This window comes from Aythya ferina, assembly GCF_964211825.1.
Source record: "Aythya ferina genome assembly, chromosome: 6".
Lineage (NCBI taxonomy): Eukaryota > Metazoa > Chordata > Aves > Anseriformes > Anatidae > Aythya > Aythya ferina.
Window position 1 is genome coordinate 20,669,326 of NC_140303.1, and position 16,232 is coordinate 20,685,557.

The window sequence follows — 16,232 nt, forward strand, 5'->3', positions numbered from 1 at the left end:
GATTATCAATTACACAATTACACAGTGAAGAAACGAACTCAGTAGCAACTGTTAGTGTATTTTTTTCCATGAAAATAACATTGTTATTACCATGATGCCTGACTTCTGGATTGGCAGAATAAACTGTCCATAATAACAATGTGGCTAAGTTAGGGTGTCTGTGTATATGCTACAATAGTGAAGAGAACTTGATTAATATCTCTATTTAGAAGTTTCTGGTCAGTTGTAAGATTGGCAAGGCTTTTGAGTAAAAGACTGGAGCCCCCAAGAGATGTAGAATGAAGCTAACGCTGTTAGCACTGTGTCTGACCCATGCTGGAGGTCTCTGACTGTTGATATCAGTAGCAGGGCATAAGAACATAACTCAAACTTCAAAATTCAAAATTTCAGGAAAGATGAAACGTAATTATGTAAATACTGCATTATTTTGAGTTGCTCTGTGCCTGTGAAAGTAGGCATAGATGAGGCTTTTTAAAACAAATGTTTCAGTTCTGTAGAAGCTGATGATAAATGCCTGGGAAAATTTCTTACGTGCCATGGGTGACCTGACTGCTGCTGTTTGATCTCTGCAGGCCTTAAGGGAGCGTTGGTTGTTTTTCCTACAGTAGTGAAGAGAGTGATACTGTACAGTTATTAGCAGAACTTCACTGGCAGATTGGGGTTGTGTCATGGTACATGGGCTATTTTTAGTCCCTTGTTGCCACATAAGAAGCCAATAAGGAATTTGAAGCACACTCAGATATCCAAGGTATCTGCAAGGGAACTGAATTTGTCTTTGTCCTAAAGTCTTTTCAGTAAACTGTGTAAGCAGTTAACATTATGAACAGTGCAAATAATGTCAGGTAACTGTGCTGTCATCTCTTTATATTTCACTATGCTTTTGTAATGTAGAGATTAAATTCACTTTCAGTTATTTGATCACCTTGAAAGGCTTTAATTAACGAAGAGATAATGACAGAGTGCTGTTTGACGCTTGCGATTCTGAAACTTTCTGTCGTTAAAACAAATGCTTGTTTCCAAATCGACTTTTTGAAGTGTCTTTACCTCTGACTGTGTTAAACTTTGTCATGAAACCTTCAATAGCCCTGCCACTAAGTTCTGTAATGATTTATGATCCTTAGCAATTGTGTGGCTCAGGTAAACTGAAAAGGTAATGCAGCTACTGTTCACTTCTGTAGGTCTGTTTAATTTGCAGTGTTGCCCAGCTTATGTTGCATGGGAGTGTCTGTCTGCAGCTTTGTGAATAAATGAAGAATGCAGCTTACGTGAAGAACACAGCTTAAAATAAATTTAAAAATAAAAATAGCAACAAAAAGCTTCAAAAAGGCTTTATCTTGATACTTGTCACAGTTGAGAAAAAGTTTAAACTTTTTTCTTAACTAAAAAAAGGTAGTTTCATATCTTGTATGTTGTTCTAAGCAGCCAAGCTTCAGCTGCTTTTGAGAGAACTTGCAAACCCTTCATAATGCCATTAGTTCCACACAACAATTAGGGCTGTTTTAGGTACAGCTGGGATACAAATAGTAGTAATCTTGTTCAGGCTGGCATACTGTTCAGTCTTTTTAGTACAGAACTGCTCACTGTGGAAGTTCATGAAACACTAAATTTAGATAAACTTGAATTAGATTTCATGTATAACAGCATAGCTATAAATGTGCTTTTAGGAGATGCACATTTTTTTCTAGATTAATGTGTATTCTCCTGAACACAGCTTTAACAAAATATTTCAGAGTAGTGCTTCAGTTTCATATATACTCTGTCTTTTTTTCTGTAACTGTAACTTCTACACTCCTGGATTTTATACACAGAAAGGGAATTAAAGTACACTAGCTGGTGGAAGATTCCCAGACCCTCGAGTGTCTTCAATAAATAGAGAATGATTGATGACTGCATAAATGGTCAACTGTCAACCATCAGTGAAACACTTCAGTAAAATACTTCTGTGGCAGTAAGAGACAAGTGTGTGACATAGTTGTAGGCTGATTCAGGAAAATAGAAATTTGGTTTGAGAGTAGACAAACAGAATTGCATTGCACGTGGAAGTCATCTTTTTGTTATTGTTGTTGTGTTTCCTGACGCAGGTAGGGTAAGTTTGTTTCTATTGGGTTTTGGTTGAGATTTTTTGCAATGACAGTTTGTTTGGTTTAACTCATAGATTTTAGGTGTTTTGAAACTCTGTTTATCACTTGTATCAACATTCCAACATTTGTATCTTAACAGTGTAACAGTCTTGCCCCTACAACTTTTCTTCATACTTTTATCTCAAACTTCTTATACTCTCCACAGTATTTTTCAATTAGTTTCACACACACAAAAAAAAAAAAAAAAAAAAGTTTTTGAATATAGTTTGATTGCATTTTGCCTGCATCTGGGATTATGGCAGTTCCTGCTGGCTGACTTAATGCTGTAGGGTGCTAAAAATCACGGATATGAACTGGAGGAAGAAGGTGCATGTAGGCAGAAGAAACCCCAAGGAGGTGGTGACACAGGGGGAAAGAGGAGTAACAGAGGAGGTGAGATTATTATGGAGAGTGCAGGCAGAGATAAGCAGATGCGTAGGAGACATGTTCATTAGCTCAACAGTTAAGCTGCTGAAAGATTCAGCATCTTTTTGATGATGGCTGCTATTAGCACCTGCAGATACACAACCTGGGCTGATATGAAAGAACGAACAGGCAATAGCTGAAACTTGTTTGTAGTTTACCTTTTGAGAGTTTGAAAAAATGAATTATCCATTTTGTATTCTATATACAACAGTGTATTATTTGGGCATTTCAAGGGTCTTTGGAAGAGAGGCCAGTGCCAGGGTGGGACAGTACAGCAGAAACCTAAGAATGGAAAGTAAGAAAAAGATATGGATGTTGGTGTAAAAGTTATTGGACAGTTTGATAAACATCTGTCAGTGGACTCGTGGGATTACTCATTAAGTTTATCAGTTTTTAACATGCTAGCGCAGCTAGAAACCTTTAATGTTTGTGGTTTTAAGTCATCCTCTCAGCGATTCAATACTATGTAACCGATTGCATAAAATGATTAGTAGATTTTGCTTTTACTTTTGGTGTTGATAACAGGGAACAAAGTCATTCTGGTTAACCTTTTGGTTAAGAGACTTATTGTGGAAATACTGATCTATTGTTACTTTTAATTGGCATTCTGCTTTCAATATTGGTAGAATTCTGTTTTCTAAAAGAGGTTGGAATGTATGTTACTGTTGTCTCAGATAAATTGAGTCATGTTTTGGCTGTGAAATTGTACTGAGGATCTGGAGCAAGGTTGCCCTTATGCCTTTATGTAAACTAACCTGGTTCTTGTGTGTGTTTGCTGGTTTTTGATAAAGTTGAGCAGAGCTACACAATCAAGCTCCTAAGTATGCATAGCCTCCCAGTCCGCCTCTTCAGTAACAGCAAGTGCTACGTCGAATGTAATGATGTATAATGTCCTACCTGTTCAACACTTACCAACCATTCTGAATCAATTAGGAAGAAACGTGTAAATATTGAACAAACAATAAAAACAAAACAGTTGAACAGGGTATTTCTGTTTGCTGATTTAAAGCATCTGATTGCATGAATTGATTTAAATCAGATATAGTCACTTGTCACTTAAGATACAAGTTATGGTAATAAAATACCAACTTTGTAGCTTTTAGAAACAAGAGGGAATAACACAGTGGTAATGTGGTAATGTCTTCTTTAACTGAAGAGGGAGATTGTAAGAGTAAACTGTAGAGTGTACATTATACTTCAGTGCTACTGTTTCAAATGATTATTCATGTTTGCCTGAGTACTTAACATCTTGCCAGGCTTTGCAGAGATGATCCATTTGAAACACTGAAACTGTTCATTACTAGGTAACTTTCTCTGAACCATAGCTTGAATCTTGAATGTATGGCTTTACTGAGTGTCAATAAGCTGGAATGTTCAAAGTAAAAATTGTATTTCAGAAGAAATACCAACCAAGTGGTGGAGCCATTGCTTGGCATGGTCTCTAGGTACAGGTGTCAGTAACACTTCAGTGCCTCTCTCTCAGCTCTTAAGTGTTACTTTATCTGCTTTTGTACATGTTATGCTTTTCAGCAAGTATTACAATATCATAGTAGAATTTAAAAGTGATGTTGAAATCACTTCCATTCTAATTAATTGGGAAACCTTTTAGGCAGTTGTTGATTTCTTACTCTTCAATTGCCTTGGTAACATTTTCCTTTTGCTCATGCACAAAATCTACGTAGTAGAAATGAATACAGGAGTGACAGTCTTTGGGACGTGTTTTATGACTTGATAACAGAATTCTGTGCAAGCAAAACTTTCCTGAAGGGTTTTCCTTCTAAAAATAATTACCTTTCTGCTAAAACTAACATAGTTTTTAAGAAGAGGTTTTTAAGTGCTGCTAAGACTTTGAGTTAAGTGAGGTTATCATTGGTTTTCTGTGATAATACTCTTGTGTGGTAGAACCAAGGTGATACATTGGAGATTTTTAGTTCTGTATGGTAGCAGTAGCTGAGTGGCAGTATCTTTTAGACAGAAATTAACTGAGTTTTGCATTCCAAAAGTGATTCATTCTCCTGGTGTAATGAATGCAGTTTGTTCTGTCTCCAACTAAACATATTTGCTCTTCAAGGACTAAGTATATATTTCAAAATTTCCAAGTATGTATCTTAGCAGTTTAATTAAAATAGTTCTTAAACATTTAGCAGTCTGTGAGAACTTACTTCGTAATAACTTCAAATTATTTTTATTCATTCTGAAGAAAAGAGGACTAGAAGGCAAAAAGAAATTCTTTTTTTTTTTTTTTCATCGTTTAGTAGCTTGACTGGATCTAGAAGGCATTGATGTTAGGTTAACCTTCTGGCTTGTGTTGAGACAGTAACTTGTGTTTGCTAAAGCATCACTTTTAAAAATATCACTTGAGCACAAGACCAGCTGGCCCTGCTCGAGCAGGGAGCTTGAGCAAGGTGACCTCCAGACCCTTCTGTGAGTCCTCAAAAAATGCATCCTGCAGGTAGCTGCCAGTAAGTAGGTGGTGGTGGTGCTGGCTGAACTGAGTGAAATCCTCACACAGTCTGGGGTGCTGGGTGTCATAAAATAGTAGCTTACCCAATCTGCAATTATCTTTACTGCTTTAACACGTAGTGTTGTAACAGGTAAATCGGAACTGTGTAGTTAACTTCTGTTAAAATATTTATGGGGTTTTATATAATTTCCATATTTTAAATTTAATTAATCATGGTTAATATCAGCTTGGTCAGATAGCTTTCAAAAACAACAAGCAGCATTGAGGACTTTTTTTTTTTTAGTCTCTGGAATTTCAATGCTATTTGAAGATTGATTAGAAATTAAAATGTTTATATAGTCCAACAGTACTAAGGAAGGTGAATACAAGCTCTCTACCCTTTCTTATGTAAAAGTACTTCTTTTCAGTAGTTTTTTTTTTTTTTCTTTCTTTCTTTTTTTTGTTGTTGTTTTTTTACATGATTAACGTATTTAGTGACCTGGAGTAAATATGACAGTTACCATCATCCTGCCTTTTAGAAGAGAGAATATTTAGAAGAAATACTGTTGTTTTTGTCTTTTGTTTTTCCCTCTTGCATGCTAACAATTTTACTATCTCTGATTAGCAATGCCTTCTAAATAGTAAGATTAGCATTTCTTTTGTTCTTAATGTGTTTGATTTAGTGACTAAACCCTGCCAGACACAGTGCAGGGATGAACTGTGTTTGGCTTTCTCATCGATCTTCTAAACTGTGCAATTTGTAATTTGTTATTTATTATCCACATTTTAACTGTGTTTAATATTACTTTTGCTACTTGGCAGAAAAAAAACAACTCACTGAAAAGTTCTGTGTTTTCTACATTAGTATCAGCAATTTTACCATTTCTGTCTAATAAAAGGTGAATACTGTCTTATGGTGCTCTATGTGCACAACAAAATCTTCAGCCCTTTGCCCATTGGTTTCATAGTGTGCTCTTGCTTTTCTTTTTGTTACTGCAGCTTTTGGCTTCTGGTTGTATATCATCAGTATTCTTTTTCCTCTATTCTTAGTAAATTCATGTTCTTCCTCAAAATCATTTTACTCAAGTCAGGTTTTTTAGTACTATTTTGAAACAGCTCTATCTTCTCTTAATTGTGGGATTATGATTTTTAGAACGTTACCTAGATGTCCTTGCACACTTCTCATCTGTCATTTTAAGAGAAGAGTATGAGTTCTTTTTTCTAATGATTTAGTCTTGATTTCAGGAAGGTTTTTCCTTAAGGAGCTAGTGTGTGTAAATGTTAGTAGTCTTCGTTTGCATATGCATGTTTGTGCTGCTATTATGTTATGTATAACAATTATAAAAGTTGCTTGAACCTACTTTTAAATTCTATGATCCATTCCTGTCAGGTGATGAATTCTTATAAGCTATTAATTTTGCATCAAGATGGGCAAATTCCATGAGACTTCCAAGTACAAGGAGGGAATATAATTTTCTTTTCCCCTAATGTATGGACTTGAATATAATTAATTAAGATGCTGATAAGTAAAATTAAGCATATTACATGTAGCTTATTCTTCCTTTCTAGATTTCTGTCTTAATATTCATTATTTGTGTTGTTTATCTTTTTTTTAAAAAAGAATTCAGAAATTCAGCTGGAGCGCTTACTAAAAATAGTAACATGTAACAAGGCATTTCCTTTTCCTGGGAAACCACAGGATTCCCTGCAAAATCAGAAAACTACATCTGGTTGAGGCACTGTAATTGGCAGATGGTGTGGGGGGAAGGGAGAAGAGAAAGATTTGGGAGAATGGCGTTCTAAAAAAGTCATACTATATCAAAGAGATGATGATTCCTTTGATTTCTATAAAATACTTGGTGTATTTACAATATAAAAAGTGCTGAAGTAATTGTTTTGAAACTTCTAAAAAGTTACTTCTGTGCAAGCTGGGAACTGTCTTACAGCAGCAGTACTTACTAAATTGATGACTGTTTTAGAAAATGGGATCTCTAAAAATACCACTTGAATTTCCTTTAATTAATTTAAGCAATTTTCTTTTGATTATTTCATGTTTGGAAGGGAATGGGAGAGCTCTAAAATATTTTTTTTTTTTACCTTTCTTAGGTTTTCAGTACTTACTCAAATGAAGACTATGATAGACGTAATGAAGAAGTTGACCCTGTAGCAGCCTCAGCTGAGTACGAACTTGAGAAAAGAGTGGAAAAAATGGAAGTGTTTCCTGTGGAAATCGAAAAAGGTGTGAACCAAACCTTGAATATTTGCCTGTAAAAGATACTGTGGACACAAAATATAAAGCATTATCTTATAAACTGTTCTTTTGCTGAATTTGGGTCTTGAATTTTTGAATTTATGTTCCAGCTTTCATTTGTGGCTAGTTCTGCTGAACATGGTGAACATTAGCTGGACAGGCCTCCACTAAGTGCAAATTGTAATACTTAATTGAAGTTACAAAGGATGAATATATGCAATTCATAAATACTTGAACTCTTTTCCGATACCATGAAACTTGAATCTAGTAGGCAGTCATAACTACAGAACGAAAAGACTTTCAGTAGTGTCTAGATTAAAAAAAAAAAAAAAAAAAAAAAAAAAAAAGCTTGTTTTTAGTATGTAAATTTTTGTATCCTTTGAGTACTTGGAATACTTAGAAACCCCTCACTTCTGGTAAGTGATACATCTTATATTATGTGGCTAATGTTTAGATTTTTGAATCCTTTAGGTGACAGCGGTCTGGGTATCAGTATTATTGGAATGGGAGTTGGTGCTGATCAGGGACTGGAAAAACTGGGCATTTTTGTAAAAACAATAACAGATGGTGGAGCTGCTCAGAGAGATGGACGGTGAGTTTTCCACTGGATTGATTATGCTTTCTGCAAATTTCTAACTGATCCCAATCATTTTCATTTTGTATGTTAAATACTGTGAATAAAACTACAAAAACTAAATTCAAGGGAATACATATTACAATTCTGCTTTACGTTAATTTTTTAAAACACTGTTATTTGACTTAACATAGAACATTTTTGGAAGATAAGCTTAAGTCTTCTTACAGCATATATGCGAAAAGCTTAAAATATGTCCATGAGTAAAAGTGCCACAAAATCAGATTGACAACCCAGGATACCAGTCAGCCTGTGAATAGTATAAAATAGCAAGGCAAACACTATATAATTTTTAATTGGTGATCTGCATAGTAATTGAGGATTCAGAGATTTTTTTTAAGCAGTGGATTCCTTGGGACTCAGACTTCCTCGTTGTAAGTACTAGGGAGTTTTAAGTGATATTTATCATATAAAATAATTAGTCAAGCCAAAATATTTTTGTTGACTAATAGCTAAATGTTTATTTTTACAGAATTCAAGTAAATGATCAGATTGTTGAGGTTGATGGCATAAGTCTAGTAGGAGTTACTCAGTTCTTTGCAGCTACTGTATTAAAAAACACCAAAGGCACAGTGAGGTATGTATTTTTTCTATCAGATAATACCTTCTATTTAATTGTAATTTTTCATTAATGAAGAATACAAAACTATAATTTGAAAGTTTTTACAAAAAAGTTGTTGAAGTATGCAGTATGGGAAACTAATCTCTTACACATATCTTAAGCTTTTTGCTGAAATTTAACTAGTTTTTTTTTCTGTAGGTTTCTGATTGGTAGAGAAAAGCCAGGGACTCAGAGTGAAGTAGCCCGCCTCATTAGTGAGACTTTAGAGCAGGAGAGATGTCTGTATGAGCAGCACTATGTTCATGATGATACAGAGCAGGTAAGATATCATACATGTGTACATATTTTTAAGACTATATGATTAGTGCTATATGCAATAACTTCTGCAAATGGGATACGTGTTTTTTTGAATCAGATTGAAGCAAGAAGAATAAAACAGGCAAATTGATTAAAAGAGAAGGTGCAAACTTCATACATTAGTGTTATCAGTATATTACGTTGGTTTTATATGTTATATACATGAATAGGTATATGGTTATCAATATGTGCTGTTCTTGACGTATCAATAATCCAAAAGATATTTTTAAGCATGAGCTGTGACTGGTGTTGTCCATGGCCTACTTAGCTCTGTTTTGTGGAATTTTGATGAAAATGTTTGCAAGTCACCTTTAAAGCTTATCACTGATAGAAGAAACTAAAAAGGAATAGTAACTAGCTGACAAGTTTTGCAGTTGTTGCATTTTCCCCCTGTACTCGGCTCTGGTAAGGCCGCACCTCGAGTACTGTGTTCAGTTTTGGGCCCCTCGCTACAAGAAGGACATGGAGGTGCTTGAGTGAGTCCAGAGAAAGGCAACGAAGCTGGTGAGGGGTCTGGAGAACAAGTCCTACGAGGAGCAGCTGAGTGAGCTGGGCTTGTTCAGCCTGGAGAAAAGGAGGCTCAGGGGCAACCTTATTGCTCTCTACAGATACCTTAAAGGAGGCTGTAGCGAGGTGGGGGTTGGTCTGTTCTCCCACGTGCCTGGTGACAGGACAAGGGGGAATGGGCTAAAGTTGCACCAGGGGAGTTTTAGGTTGGATGTTAGGAAGAACTTCTTTACTGAGAGGGTTGTGAGGCATTGGAATGGGCTGCCCAGGGAAGTGGTGGAGTCACCATCCCTGGAGGTCTTTAAAAGATGTTTAGATGTTGAACTTAGCGATATGGTTTAGTGGAGGACTTGTTAGTGTTAGGTCAGAGGTTGGACTCGATGATCTTGAGGTCTCTTCCAACCTAGAAATTCTGTGATTCTGTGATTCCTTGGTTTTGTGCTTTCGATATTGCTGCTGCAACCATAATGTAAAGTGTGTGTGTGCTACTGGATGTCATGATTTTTGTGTTTGTTTTAGGACGATGATTATGATGACGATGATGATACATATGAATCACATTTACATGAAAAATCCGTAGAAGTTTTTGATCTTCCTGAAAATGAAGATATCAGTTTACCGCTGGATATGGATTCAGCACAGTCTCTTCTTAAATTTAAAGAGGTATATTAGTAGCAGTTTGTTAGTCTTTGTGGTGCACTAGGGAGCATTTGAACATTGTGTAATTTTGTGAAATGTTCATGTCCCCCTTATTGTGGTTTTGTGTTTGTTTTCCCACTAAACACTAATAAGTATCTCTTGTAAATATCCCTTGAAATGTAGGTCTTCTGTAACTTTCTGATCGCAACTTCCCTAAATTTATATTAAATGATCCTTTGATTTTAAATTAAACAACAACAACCTCTACCAACCCCACCCCCCCCAAATAAAACACCTCCTGGAACAGGAGTTAGAACGCAAGACCACCTCCTCACTCGTTGTGGTGTCTGAACATTGCATTAAATAGATATGATGCTTCTCATAGTTTTTCTTTGGCCCATTGGAATTTGCATTTTGGAGTTTCAACTTGACACAATTGGAAAATCAGTCTCCCTTTTCCCTGTGTGTTTATAAAGGAGCTTATTTGTCTTATTCAGAGCTGTGGAGTTTAGTCTGGGATTTAGCTGGTGCATTGCTTGGCATACAGGGACCTGTGTTTTTTTGGTAGGTTTAAGTCCCTGTCATTTTCACTCTGGGGGAGAAAAATATACTGCAAAGAAACTGTTTAGTCTTAGCTTGGAACTTTCAGATACTATTTTTCATACTTATTTTTTATAAAGAATCAATATTTGCAGACCTCCTTAAGTTTGCTGTCTTGGTAATATTGATGATTATGTTGAGGAATTTGAAATTTCATACTGTCGATCTCTGGGAACATTTACATTTTCTTGGATCGGTGGCATAGCAGTAGGGTATGGCATTTTTAAAAGTGTCATATTTACTTGGGATGCAATTAGATTCCTAGCTAGAATCATTACCACACTGTTACTAACATAATATAATCAAGGATTTTAAGTCATGGATTCATTTATTTTAATGTTTATTCAGTGCACTATGCTTTACCAAAAAAAAATAAATAAAATCACAAATCAAAAACAAAAACCCAAGGTTACAGAGAGAAAGTAAAATACAAGAAACAACTGATGTTTGTCAAAACAAACAAACAAACAAACAAAAAAAAACACTAATCGTTACGTTTGGCTTAGATGTAGCCTTTATCCATCTATAATAATCCTGTGAAGATTTGTGTTGTGAAGTACAAAGCTTAATTTTAAAACAAAGCCAGTACATTTATTTGTAAGTGCTGATATGTAAAATATATGTGTGTATATATATATATGTTTAGTACTTTTACAGTTTTACTTGATTCTATGTGTAAGTTGCCATCATAAGTGCATTTCTGCCATTTCATTTTCCTGGCACACTGAAACATTATTTTAACCTCCTCACTTTTCTTAATGTATAGAAAAAAAATATTTTTAACTCTAGGTGATCTTGTAGTTTAACTTATATTTATTTATTTAAAATTAAAGCTCCTGATTGCTTCTCCTGTAATTGACAAATAATTAAGTTGACTTCATGCTACTATGAAAATGGTTTGAGGAAGAAGGAGATCAGACAAATACTAAAAATAAGCATTTTGAGTCCCATTTTGTGTGTAATCTCATGAAGTTTTTTTGTATATTTCAGCTACAATTAAAACATGCAGTAACAGTAGCTGAAGTGAATCAATTGAAGGAGAAGGTAAGTTTTCAAATACTTTATTATTTAAGTGTTGATATTTTTATTTATTAATAATTATTGTTACTATTTTTAACTGCTAATTTTACCAGGAGTAAGCTGAAAGCAGAAGACAGTGATCTGTTTTAGGCCTTAGGCTGTAAGTACTCTGTGTTAAGTGAGACAAGCATTTCTGAGCTGAAGAGCAATACTTAAATGAAGGGAGGAGAGAAAAAAAGGTGTCATTATAAAACAAATGCTTCAGTATTACTGCTTAAAGTAAAATGGCATTTAGCTGAGTACCATATGAAACAAGTTCTGAAACAAATACAAGAACATTTTTAGTGGAGAGAACTTGTGTTTTCTGTGTATAGATTGGCAGACAGTGCCTAACTTTGTTACCAGAAAGCTATTTCTGTTACCTTATTTCCCTCCCTCAAGTTTCTGACCAGCTTTGGGGGGGAGAACTTCTTCCAGCTTTTTTTTCAGTGAGGATTGGTTTGACACTTCCGGCTTATCTGAGAAAGCATTTCTTGTTCATTTTGCCACCTTTTTCACTGATGGAAATCTGTTTGTGGCCTTTTTCTAGAAATATTTGCTGGTGATGAGCAGCTACTTTTATTCATTTCTCTTCCATGTTCCCTTGGCAAGAAATGTGTACCCATAAGACAAGTCACAGCGTGTTTGGAGAGGGCAGCAAGAGACAGGGAAGGGATAATGCTTGAGACTGCAATAATTCTGGATAACAGTATCTATTGTGGTTTTTCCTGCACATTGCAAACATTTAGAGCTCGAGGTATAGAGAGGCAAGGCAGCTATAACTTCTTTGTTTTCTTATGGTAGTTCTAATTTTGCTTTCTGACAGTGCTCTTTCTTGCAGTTTTATTGACCTTTGACCCACTGGATTGCTAAAACTGAGAAAAATGTTGGCATTAATACAAATTATTGCCTCATTTTTGTAATTCGAGAAATTATTGGTCCTTTCAACATCTCTGTTCCATCAGCAGGTGATCTTAACTAGTTTCAAAAGCAGGAATTTTCTAAGTGTATGTAGTGTTCCCTAGGAGGCATGGACAAACTAGGCAGCGTCCTGCCTGGTCATTGCTCGAATGCCAGAGAACTTCACGTAGGGTAACATTCCATGTTATAATGTGACTGCTGTTAATCTGAAGGGGACCCATCTCTTTCCTTTGTTAAGGAAATTGTTATTTTTCTTGTTCATTAGCTTGAGGAAAGAAATCCATGGGTGTATCATAACTTGTTGGGAAGACCTTGTCTCCCTGTCTTACTATAGTAACAGGAAAGACTTACTGTTTCCATTAGCTTTATTAAACAAGATGTTGGTAACAAAGTAGTAGCACAGGGAATTTGTCTTTATACGTGTTAAAATTCTGTAACTTCATTTGCCTTTGAAGGTAGAAAATGAAAATGTCTGCAAGCTGAGATGTTTAGCTCTTTAAGTCCAATATAATCTAAGAAATACATTTTCAAATACATAGAAGAGCATATTCACTGCTAAAAAGCATTTCTGGGGGAAAGTTGTGATTCTCACCATTGGGATTGCCACATTGATTGCCACAAAATACAAAAAAAAATCAGTACTAAAAGCCAGTTCAGTGCTAAAAGCCATAACAAAATTTAATTTCAATGCCTGCATTACTTCCAAAAACAGAGATTTTTAAAAAGCACTGTTTATTCTAATTCAAGTTAGCATACTTATAGAAATGGCGTTTTGACATGCGGAATCTGTGTTCGGAAGGAACTGTTCTGGAGAGTTTAGAGAATTTTGGATGCTTTCAGTTTTCTACAGAACAATCCACCTATTAATGGTAAATGAATTTGTTTTGTGTGCTGAGGACACTGCTACAAGATAGAGGCTTCCTTAGCTAGCAGTTGGATAACCCTAGCTAGTCTAATGAGCATGTTTTTTGTTGTTTGTGTTTATTGTTCTTTTGTTTGTTTGTTTTAAGGGACAATATCTCTGTTCTTTTAAATTGTAAAGTTTCAACATGACTAGGGTATTTTTAAACCAAAGAGACAAAACTTCCTGAAATATTTTAAAAAAGAACACAGGGTTTAACTGTCACACTTGCTAAAGTTAACTAGAAGAAATGTATATGGAATCCAGTCTTCCTTTTGATTTTGTGCTCTTGTGCTTTGAGAGAGTTTAAGGAATCCTTTCATTCTAACTCTGTACATTTCCATTACAGAGACTTGGAAGCCTGTATCAGCAAATAGTAAAGGGGAGGAAAAAGCTGTCTTAATCAGATAATCCTGCCTATTTCTTTAGCAGAAAAGAAAAAAAAAGCTATTTCTGTATATTTTCTTTATGTGATTGGTGGCATCTCTGTGCACAGATTTGCTTTCTTTGGCTTAAAAGCTGTTTATAAGTATAAAGTCTAAGGCAAATTGAAAGGTTAACAGGAAGCAAAGACTGGCTCAATACTGTGTCAAAATAGGTCTCTTCAGAGGTATTTAGAGATGGCAAGGTATTTAACAAGTCAATGTAAGAGACAAAGATTTTATTCATTATTTCTCTTTTAAAAGGAAGCAATGCTAATAAGGAAGTAATAAAAGACCCCTGAGATTGAGTTCTAAAACTTACTTGTATTAGCAAGCATTGGAAGAGTTGATACAATTTCTTCAAAAGTTTGGTGTCTTGTTTTAATATTACTGATAAGCATGTAATTGTTTTTAGTTACTCTCTACTAAACATGTACTTTTTATTTCATCATTTAGTTTACATTAATTTCTTACATCTTAATCTTTTCAGTTAAAAATTGTTGAAGCAGAAAAAAATGAATGGAAATTAAATCGAAACCAACTTCAGCAAAACTTAGAGGAAAACAAAGAGAAAATTAAAAAGTTAGAGACTTACTGGTTGGAAGCTCAGAGTTTATGCAAAACGGTGAATGAGCATCTTAAAGAAACTCAAGAGCAATATGATGCCCTTGAAAAGAAATATAACAAGGCCAAGAAATTGCTCAAAGATTACCAACAAAAGTAAGTAACTCTATTTCTTGCTTCTGTATTTTGTACATCATGGGAGGAAAATTGACAACAATATGTAGAGTTGTGATTTGCTTAACACACTCTTTTTCATTTGATGGAGTTTAGGGAAGCAGTGGCCTGTACATGCTGAATTCTTCCATACCTTAAGTCAAATTCTGGAAAGGTTCTTCAAAAATTTTGCTGCTGCTTTTGATTTTAAGCTTAGGAAAAGTAATATTTTAATAACAAATTCTTAAAAGAACCTAGATGAGAAACTGTAATGCATCTGTACTTTTGAGAGAGCTATGTTGAAATTTGACATGAAATACTTGGCAGTACCTTTTATTGTTTGTGAAAACACTCATCTAGCTTTGACCAACCTTAATGTTACAGACTGGGTGGGCATCAAAAGGATATAAAATGGTTTTTTGTTACTGTCCAGTGACCTAGTATTCATGATTTTAGCAATTACCGTGCTCGTGATTTTTTATTTTTTTAATAGCTTTAACAATGTGATTCTGATTGTATATTTCTCCTTGGAATTCTGTCTCACTGTACATACATAACTGTATGTTATGGGACATAAGTTGAATTGATTTTGTTTGCTGCTTAATTCTGTACAACAGTGTCTTCATTTGTTGAAAAGGTGAGACCGTATGAAGGTATGTGAGAGAGGAAACCAGGAAGAGCAAGGGATAGTCTCAGAAAAAGGCTTTGGGATACCACCCTAAAAATGTATTTCTTTCTTCCCCAAGCAAGCTATTAAGATTGTATGTGCTTGGATTTATGGTTAGTACTCCTTAATGAAGGCCTTTTTATTACTCAGTGTACTATCTGGTACTGTCACTTTAAAAATATTATGATAGATCTTGTATGTTTAAATTATCAGAGAAAAATACATATTACTCAGTCCAGCAAGTTGTTTAGGTAAGAGCCAGACACTTGTGATTCCATCTTAGCAAGGAGCTGTGTTTTGTGGGGGCAGAAAATAGAATTCTGCAAAAAAATAGGAGTTTGGAATATGTGTCTAACTCTTCAAAATCACATCATGATAGCAGTGTTTTCAATCCACTGACAGGTTTTTTTTTTAGGTAGAGATACTGTTTCTTATTAGATACACTAATGTAAGACTTGAATACTCTGTCATGCAGTTGTCTACTTGTTTTACCTTCTTTGCTCTTATCTAAATGGCAAAATACTTACAGAAGCATCTTGATAATATAGAATGCTACTGTTGCTTTTAGTTATTACAATAAAAATATAATGCTCCAGTCCCAATTTCTCTACTTGCTACTTATTTTCAGACAGTCGGAATTTTCTGCTCCAAGTCCACATCCAGAATGATTACTTTCTACAGTGCATTTTTATGCTGTTTTCAGTCTCCTTTCTACTCTCCTCTCAAGCTTATACACCTGGAAGTTCAAAAGTGCTAACATGCTAGTTTTCATTTTCTTGCTGTTCAGTGAATTCCCGTTACTACTCTGACTGTCCTTGAAGCTTCTGCATGTTGTTCAGTTGTTCTACACCTATTTTATCTTTTTGTACATTATTCTGTCTATCTTGCAGGAAAAAGTAGCCTTTATTTTTGTTTTTATTTCCTTCTGGTAATCATTGTTCCATTGTTTTGTAAAACAAATCATTACAATTTCTTTAGGATGAATCAAGTAGAAACTTAAAATATT

The 16,232-nt window shown here is 34.9% G+C and overlaps 1 protein-coding gene across 5 annotated transcripts in view; it reads left to right on the forward strand.

The window, feature by feature from the left end:
• Positions 1 to 16,232, forward strand: part of LOC311438456 (neurabin-1-like) — a 56,379-nt gene that overhangs the window by 17,485 nt on the left and 22,662 nt on the right. For all 5 annotated transcript variants that reach the window (XM_084522843.1, XM_084522845.1, XM_084522846.1 and 2 more), the window contains 7 exons: positions 7,096 to 7,228; positions 7,712 to 7,832; positions 8,347 to 8,451; positions 8,635 to 8,755; positions 9,820 to 9,963; positions 11,530 to 11,583; positions 14,333 to 14,562. In XM_084522843.1, the coding sequence (XP_084378969.1) occupies positions 7,096 to 7,228; positions 7,712 to 7,832; positions 8,347 to 8,451; positions 8,635 to 8,755; positions 9,820 to 9,963; positions 11,530 to 11,583; positions 14,333 to 14,562 (908 nt within the window). The remainder of the gene's footprint in view (positions 1 to 7,095; positions 7,229 to 7,711; positions 7,833 to 8,346; positions 8,452 to 8,634; positions 8,756 to 9,819; positions 9,964 to 11,529; positions 11,584 to 14,332; positions 14,563 to 16,232) is intronic.